This window comes from Nannospalax galili, unplaced genomic scaffold (genome assembly GCF_000622305.1).
Source record: "Nannospalax galili isolate Female #2095 unplaced genomic scaffold, S.galili_v1.0 scaffold2125, whole genome shotgun sequence".
NCBI classification, from domain to species: domain Eukaryota; kingdom Metazoa; phylum Chordata; class Mammalia; order Rodentia; family Spalacidae; genus Nannospalax; species Nannospalax galili.
In genome coordinates, this window is record NW_008353594.1 from 43,385 (window position 1) to 52,645 (window position 9,261).

Here is a 9,261-nt window from a genome sequence, read left to right on the forward strand (position 1 = left end):
CCTTTCCCTACTAAATCCTCCTGGCACGCTGCTGGGCAGTTAAGGCTTCCCAAGTCAGGCATGGAGCTATTCCTTCCTCCAAGGCCTAACACCCCAGCCAAACCTGGTGCTCCCATCTGAAGGCTCCAGAAAGTACCCAGAACCCCAGCCAAACCTGGTGCTCCAATATAAAGGCTCCTTCAAGGGCCTAGCACCCCAGTCAAGCCTGGTGCTCCAAGATGAAGGCTCAGGTCCAGCCCGGGTCTGTGCTCCCCGCCCCCACCGACTCCTCTCTGCTGCACCATCTCACCCCAGTGAGCCTGTTCCTGGCGTTGAAGACCCTCCTCAGTCTGCAGAGATCCGCGTGTCTCCGCTTGGCCAGGCCGACGTCCCGCTGCAGGTTCTCAGGCAGCATGGCCTCCATAGTGTGGGGGCCGCGGCCACTCCGAGCGGCCCGAGGAGCTTTAAGCACCGGGGGACAAGAAAAGGCCCCGAAATTGTTCTGGCCACAGTCCTGAGCGCGCCGCTGGGCTCTTCTCCAGCAGCCGAAAGGCAGAGGCGCCAACCGCAGGGTGAAGCCAACTCCGTTGCTAAGAAACGGCGATGCACTCGCCCACGCGCTAATCTCGCGAGACTTGGCGAAGTTCTTCCCCGGCTTTTCCTGCTGATGCTCCAGGAGCGGCTCAGGCGCCGAGCACAGCCGTGCGGTGGCTGGAGCTGCGGCTCGTGGAGAACTTCAAGTCGTCGCGCGGCCGCCAGCTCATCGGGTCCTTCAAGAGGTTCACCTGTATCGTTGGCCCCAATAGCTCAGGTAAGGGCTAGGTGGATGGCGACCCGGCCTGAGGGGCGAGCGGGGCGGGCGGCTGTGGGCATCGGGGTAGGCCCTCTGGCCACTGTGGGTGCGGCCAGAGCCCGAGCCACCCCGCCCGCCTGGCTCCTCACCGCCAACCCAGACCCCCAGTCTCTGGACTCCGACCCCCAGAAGCCCCACCCCGGAACCCCCGGATTCCCATCCCGGGAGCCCCCCCACCCCCACTTCAGGACCTCGGCCCCCGAACCCCCACCCTGGAACCCTGGGACTCCAACCCCGGGACCTCGAGCCTCAGGGACCTCCCCGCCCACTGGTACTTTAAGTCTCCCCAGCCCTCACTCTCTCGGGTGGACCCTCACCTCTCCTGAGATTCCCTGGCCCTTTCTCATGGGCCTCTTACTTTGCCTTGGCCAACCCTCACCCCTCCTCAACCGTTTCAGCCATCCCCGGACAACTCTCACCCATCCCTGAACTGTTTCAGCCCTCCCCGGACAACTCTCACCCCTCCTCGAACCGTTTCAGGCTTCCCCAGAAAACTCTCACCCCTCCCTTTAGCCCACAGCCTCCCCTTCATCCCTTGCCTCTCATGATGGCTTCTCACCACTCCCTACCCCCTGCCCCACCTCCCTGGCCCAGTGTTCCCTCCAGTCTTGCTACAAACCCTCACTCCATCTCTGGACCCCCACACCAGCCCTGCCTATGCCTCCACACTTTGCCTTCTAACCTTTGGGTTTCTGTGCTGGTCCTGGCTCTTAACTAAGGAGGGAATTTAGTTATTAGCTCCATGGAGTCTGAAGAGCCATTTCAATTCAAGGAAACTTTGACCCCAAAGTATAATACTGGCCCTGCTTATTCACCTTTTACTAAGTTCCTGGCACCCTCTCATTTTGTTTTAATATGTGGGGTTAAAAAATAACAAATTTTCCCTAGTAGAAAAGTATGCACACATAAAATCTCTCGCAAATTACACCATCTAGTGAAAACTTTGACAGAAATGGATATTGAATTTTGTCAGATGCCATTTCCTCATCTACCAAGACAATAAAATGGATCTTCTTGTGGGTGCTAATAAAGATCACTGTGGTAGCAATGGTGGCCTATAGGTTTAAAGAGCAAGACAGGAAGTCGAGGACTCAGATAAAAGGTTACTGCCTTGGTTCAAGGAACATATGAGTGAAACAAATTGGTAGCATAGGGACAGAGAGGACAAGGTTGCTAAGTAGTGGCATGATTATTGATATGTTGACTGTAAACAGGGAGAATTTAGCAAGGACAAAGAACTCAAGGTAGCAGTCATGAAACCTGTGAGAAAAGCATTCTGAGCCCAGGGACTAGAAAATACTAAGAATAAAAATGAATTTGGCTAGTGCAGGAAAGAAAAATGACTTCTGATCCAAGCATAGTAAATGTAGATGGCATGAATTTTAGAGTCTAAAAGAGAACTTTTCTAAGATCCTCACTTTCCTGATTCTGCATTTAAGAAATTCACAACAGTGGCCTCCAATCCACACACTGCAGAACTTGGTTTATCTGTCTTTTTCAACAGATGGTTGTTAAGCTTAATGCTGGCTGGCAAGCCAGCAGTTAGTGTTTCCTGATGGTTTGTCCTGTACCACATCATCCAGCTTATCCTTCCATTCTAGATGATAGTAGTGGTGCTGTGATCTTTTTAAAAAACTTTTAATATAAAAGTAGTATATTTGCAGTGGAAAAAACTAGGACATAAGAATTAAAAACCCATCTTTTCACAGGTCAGAGATGATTGCCCTTCTCCCTTAGCGGCATATCCATAGAGATTTGTTCAATACAGACTTTCTAAAAATGAAAATGAAATAATACATACTATTCTTCAGAAGATTAACTTTTTAATAAATGTTCATTTCTTCTGATGCACCCTCAACTAATTCCAGAATAGTCTTTAGGCAAAACCCTTCTCTGCTTCAGAATCACATACTGCATCAGAATGTTATATCTTTTAAATTCTCTTAATTTAGCAAAATACTTTTATTTATAATACTGATTTATAATAAGGAATAGAAACGTTTTCATATAAACTTTAGATTTTTTTGGAACTCCCTATATAGGCCAGGCTGGCCTTGAACTCACAGAGATCCTCCTGCCTCTGCCTCCCAAGTGCTGGAATTAAAGGACTGCACAACTTCTTCTGGTTTAGACTGTGTAGATTGAGCCTATTGCTTCTTTATGGTGTAATTTAGTTTGTTTCTCTATCCCCTCCATTTCTATACAAAGGGGCCTGTTTTTCCTCTTCTTCACCAAAATAATTTGCTTTGAAAGTTTGGATTTTTGCTAGTTTGGTAGGTAAGAACAGGAAGTGCAGTTTTATTTATTCTTTTTATAATATGTGATTTTTGAGCATTTCTTCATATGTTTAAGGGTCTCTTTGAATTTCCTTTTGCCTTGCTTAGTCTTATGTTAATGAAGATTTCTGACGATAACCCAAAAGAAATTTTCATAAAACATTTGAAAAAGTTATTCAGTGTGTTGCTATAATCTTAAGCATGAAGTTAATTTCCTTTAATGCAGCATGATGTAATTCATATACAACATCCAGCTTTTTCCCTAACCACTTGTAAAGTAGTCAGTGATATTCTCCCTTTCTTACTTGAATGGTGCCATGCTCTCTTACTCCTTTGTACCTATGACCAAGTTATTCTTTTCCGAGATGATATATTTGCCTTCAACACTCCTCTCTCTAGTTTACTCCTTAAAACGTCACCCAGAATTATCTCCTAAAAAGCCAACTTGGGCTGGAGAGATGGCTTAGCAGTTAAGAGCATTTGCTGCTCTTACAGAGAACCCAGGTTCAGTTCCCAACACCATGTGGTGGCTAACAAATATCTATAACTCCAGTCCAGGGGATCTGATGCCTTCTTCTGGCTTCCACAGACACCAGGCATGTACATGGTGCATATACATGCAGGCACAATACTCCTACACATAAAATAAAAAATAAATCTTTTTCTTTAAAGCCAACTCAGCCTCTAGCTGTTACTGCTTCTACTAAGAACTTATGTGGTACTTTGAATTAATTTCTTAGAAATTATTATAGCATATCTTAATAGCCCACATTTGTTGGAAAGAACATATATTTTGGGAATCAGATACATCCCTCCAAAACGTATTTGACTTGTACCTCTTTATTGTCCTGGTTTGTTTCTTCACTGCTGTGACGAAACACTCTGACCACTACCAACTTGGGGAGGAAAGGGTTTATTCAGCTTACAACTCCCAGGTTGCAGTTCATCAGGGAGCCGAAGGTAGGAACTCAGGGCAGGAACCTGGAGGCAGGAGCTGGAGCACAAGCCATGGAGGAACGCTGCTTACTGACTTGCTCCTCTGGCCTCTGCTCAGCCTGCTTTCTTATGCAACACAGGCCCACCTGCCCAGGGGTGGCACCACCCACAGTGGGCTGGGGGCTGGGCCGTCCCACATCACTCATCAAGAAGATGCCCCTCAGACATGGCCACAGACCAGTCCAATAGAGGAAATTCCCCAATTGAGTCTCCCTCAACCCAGGTGTGTCAAGTTGACACTAAAGCTGTCCAGCACATTTATAAAAAGGAAATTAAATACCTATTTCACAGAATTGTTGCAGAAATAAAATAACAGATGTGCAGTGTCTAGCACAACGTTTGGTTCAGTAAAAATTCATCATCTTCAACATTGTAAGCACCTTGGAGAAAACAACACATTTAAAGATCTAATTGGCTTTCCTTTAGGATTCTAGAATCAGGCAACATGTCATTCTATAAAACAATTGTATAAAAGTAGAATAAGTGTTCTACTGGCAATAACAGAGTGATTGGCTTTTACACGGAACAAGGAAAGAACAATAAAGGTGGATTGGCTAACATGTAGTTATGGCAGGTTACTTTCTTTATTATGCCCAGCTAAAGTAGCCTGGGCTCTTTCTGATTGGTTGCTGTGAGCTTCCTGTTTTCAGGACAGGCCAGTCTATATGAGGATTTACCTGCTTAAAGTTTTGGTTTGAGAGCTGGACATGGTGGGGCACAACTTTAATCCCAGCACTGAGGAAGGCAGGGGCAGGAGGGTCTCACAAGCAGAACTTTGTGAGACCAAGGCCCGCCTAGTCTACATCATGAGTTCCAGGCCAGCTGAGGCCACAGGGAGACCCTGTCTCAAAATACAAAACCAAAATTAGGTGTAATTATATGTCACTTAGCAAGAGTGACTCCATTTGGTTTTGTGTCATCTGCTGGTGCCTAGTGTATGAAACTAGTTTTAAAAGATGTGGCCACTGATGAATTTTAACAGAGAAAAGTGTTCATTTTACTGCTCTTTAGCCAAGTACTTAGCTAAGTGCCTGATAAACCATGCTCAAAAAATGTTTGTAGGCTGAATGAGTTTATTTTAGAGGATAAGGAATCCAAGGTTGAAGAGTCCAACCAAAGGGGCTCTTAAGAATTTAAACTAGGAAAAAGGAGAGGTAAGGGATTGGAATTTGAGGAGCTGGAATGAAAACGGACCTGGCTGTAGTGTAACTTCTATATTCTTGAATACTTGGATCATCTTTATCAAGTGGTGATAGCCTAAAATCTAGCTCTTTCAGAATCATTACTATCCTTATGTTCCTTTTAGATTATTCATAGCAGAGGTCTTTCAGTCTGAACATTGCAAAACTCAACTTGCACGTTTATTAGTTGACTTTTCATAACAGATGGTTGTTCACCTAACACTAGTTGGCAGGGGGGCACGTCATGGTTCTCTCCCCATTATTGTAGTCTATCTCATCACCTGTTTATCTGACTCTTGTAATAATTACCATAGGTAATTGCCTTTTTCTGCTTATTGTCTGACTGTTTTAAGAAATTACGACCTTTATTGGACAACATATATTGAGTGAATAAACTTAGTTGGAGGAATATTTAGTTTGAGCAGATTTTCAATAAGCATTGACCAAAAAAAATTATTGTTATTGTCAGACTTAATAATTGAGCTTAATGAATATTCATTTTGTCCTGTATGTGCTTCTTGTAGCAGCTGTCAATGGGAAGATTATTAACCTCAAAACTCATCGGTTTTTTACAGCATTTCCTAACCTCCTAAAACCACCTATATTTTGGTCATTGGAAATATTCTTTCTCTTTGTTTACATTACTTTCTGGCACTGAAATTCAAATTGCTTCTGTCATAGCTACATTGAATTGTGCCTTGGAAATTAGAGCAAATTATGGGTTCCTTTTGGATAACAAATTCAGTGTTGGGGTTGACTGTCTCCAAGACTGTCCTCAGGCAAGGTGATGTGCTAGACGGTCTGGCATGTCGTTTTAATCAGGATTACTATTTATGATGCTGGAAAGGTGATAAGGCAAACATAGGAGTGGGTAAAGTCCTGTGGAGCAAGTCTGAGGAAACCCAAGTGCAAGGTTCACCCAATGAAGTGATACAGTGCTTAAACCTCAGCAATAAGTTCTCATGTCAAAATGTTGCCTACTAAGGAACCTCATTAGAGACCCAGTCCAGAGGGCTTTTATTTGGAGACAGTCATACCCTCTACCCTACCACATGCGAAAATTCTAGACTCCTGGATAGAAAGCAGATGTTTAGCCCCAGTCATGTTTCACCAGGTTTAGGCACTGTGAGCCATTTCTACCAAGTATCCTAGTTTGGTTTCTGTTACTGTGATAAAACATTGACCAAAAGCAACTCAGGGAGGAAAGAGTTCATTTGGTTTGCACTTGAAAGAAGCCAAAGCAGGAACCTGGAGGCAGGGGCTAAAGCAAAAACTATGGAGGAGCACTGCTTGCTGGCTGCCTTCTCTGCCTGCCAGTGCTCCTGCTTTCTTGTACCACCCAGGACCGCTGGCCAGGGATAGCACCACCCATAGTGGGCTGGGCCCTCCTGCATCACTGAACAATCAAGAAAATGCCTCACAGACATGCCCACAGGCCAGTCCAATAGAGGAAATTCCCCAGTTGAAGGTCCTTCTTCCTAGATCTGTCAAGGTCACAGCTGAAGCTATTCAGCACAGCAGGAGATTGTAGAAACCCTCCCCAGATTCAAGAAACCCTGAGATGCCAGCCTGCCAGCCATGCAGATAGGCCTTTCAAAGGATCATAGACCCAGGTCCACCATATTTTTTTCACCTCTATTGTACTGACCATGAAGATTCTAACAATCTTTCTAGCCCTTGGGAGGACCCTGCATTCAGTTAATATTTAAGATTTTTTCAGTTAATATTTAAATTATTTTTTTAAGTATAAGAGAGTTTGATGCTGTTCTAATTCGTGAGGTATTTTCCATATTTATGAAACAAATCACAGAAATACAGAGAATTGATTTGGCCTGGTGTAATGCCTAGTAAAGGAGCAAGATGGGATTTGGATCCATATATTTGCTTTGATTTAATTTTACATAATTTTTTGTACACGTGTTTATGTCCTTATTCAGATCTCTTAATGCTCTGCCTAAGCTACACAGAAGAAACTAGTCCTCTACCTAGAATTTTTTATTGATGTAGATTTTGAACATTGACCAGACAAGACTATTTAGACTTGCATATTGTCTATATTTCACTTCTGTTGTGGTGTGAGTTCTTCAGCACTGAAGATGTTTTTTACCATTAGAATGAATAATTTATCTTGCCCTCTTTTCTTCTCCAGGAAAATATAATGTAATGGATGCACTTAGTTTTGTAATAGGAGAAAAGACAGCTAATTTAGGAGTAAAAAATATCCAAGAACTTATTCATGGAGCACATATTGGAAAATCTATGTCATCTTTGCAAGCGTAAAAATTATGTATATAGAAGAAAGTGGAGAAGAGAAAACATTTGCAAGGATTATCTGAGGTAATTTTTGTAATCTTTTGAAAATATTACTTTCATTTTATGTGTATGAGTGTACTGCCTACATGTATATAAGTGCACCCATGTCATGCAATGTCTGCAGAGGTCTGAATAGGATGTCAGATACCCTAGAACCAGAGTTATAGGTGGTTTTTAACCCCCACATGGATGCTGGGAACCAAACCGGGTCCCCTGCAAGAGCAGCCAGTGCTCTTAACTGCTGGGCAATCTCTCCAGCTCCTTTTTGTAGATTTTTGAGTTTGATTGGCTGCTTTTTCTTTCTTTGAAGGATGTCATAGTTAACTATATTCTTTTTTCTTAGAAGCAATTGACAGAACCTTAGTTTTATTCTGCACCAATACTCTTGCTTAAGCAGATAGTTTTTTTTTAACACCCCTACTGTGAAATAACATTTTATACTTGAATTTTTGGTTAAGATGAAGGAGGAGCCTACCTCTAAGACAGACACCATAAAACTTCTTCCTTAGGTTTTTTTGTGTTAATTTACTTAGTGAATAATTGCATGTATATTTTGGCTTGTATATCCCCCAAAACAACACGAATGAAATGTTTTACTTATTTGTTTTTGAATATTTTACTTTATGTGTGTGAGTATATTACGTGAATGTAAGTGCAGTTGTATCATGCAATGCCTGTGGAGGTCAGAAGAGGGCGTTAACTACCATGTGGATGCTGGGAACCGAACCAGATCCTCTGCAAGAGCAGCCAGTGCTCTTAACTGCTGAGCTGTTTCTCAGAAGAGGCATTAGATCCCCTTGAACTGGAGTTATGGACAGTTGGTAGTGCCCATGTGGGTGCTGAGAATTGAACCTGGGTCCTCTGCAAAAGCAGCTAGTGCTCCACTGAGCCATCTCTCCATCCCTCAAATGTATTATTTTTATTTTTGATTTGTTCATGAATTTCCCCATGTTAACCTAGTAAACTACTGAGACTCACAATAAATATGCTAGGATTTTTTATAGTGCCACTATAAATAGGTGTATATTTTACAGTTTTTACTTGTTACTATTTTCTTTTTGATTTGTTAAAAATAAGCCCCCCCTACTGCTTTTCCAAACCTCCTTCCCTTTCTTGACAGGGTCTTCCTATGTAACCCACTCTGAACTTTACTCACGATCCTACTGACTGCCTCACCTTCTCAAGTGCAGGCATTGCACACATGCATCGCCACACCTGCCTTCACTACAACATTTCTAATACATGAAAATTGTGTTCCCTACTTCCTTAAATTACACAGTTTTAGATGTATCCTATCAGTAGTTCAGCATTTTCTTACCTGGAATATTCATTGACTAATTTTCTCACTTCTGTTGGGATATTTGTTTATTATGATGAGCGTTTTCACTGTATTGTTCACATGATACTCAAACCCTTGGGTTGAAGCGATCCTCCAAAGGGTGCTGTCATCACCAGACACCAAAAATGGAGACAGAGTGAAAGATGATTAGGTACATTAATAGATACATAGACAAATGGATGGATGGATGGATGATAGAGATGATAGATAGAAAGGTAGATCAATGTCAGATACCTAGAAGATATATAAATAGATGACAGATAATATAGATAGAAAGATGATAGATAGATAGATAGATAGATAGATAGATAGATACAAAGAAAG

At 42.7% G+C, this 9,261-nt stretch overlaps 1 protein-coding gene across 1 annotated transcript in view; it reads left to right on the forward strand.

The window, feature by feature from the left end:
* LOC103748162 (structural maintenance of chromosomes protein 1B-like) overlaps window positions 1-9,261 on the forward strand; it is a 59,174-nt gene that overhangs the window by 10,979 nt on the left and 38,934 nt on the right. The window contains 4 exon segments of the mRNA XM_008850709.1: window positions 98-551; window positions 656-790; window positions 7,435-7,551; window positions 7,554-7,646. Of these exon segments, the coding sequence (XP_008848931.1) occupies window positions 98-551; window positions 656-790; window positions 7,435-7,551; window positions 7,554-7,646 (799 nt within the window).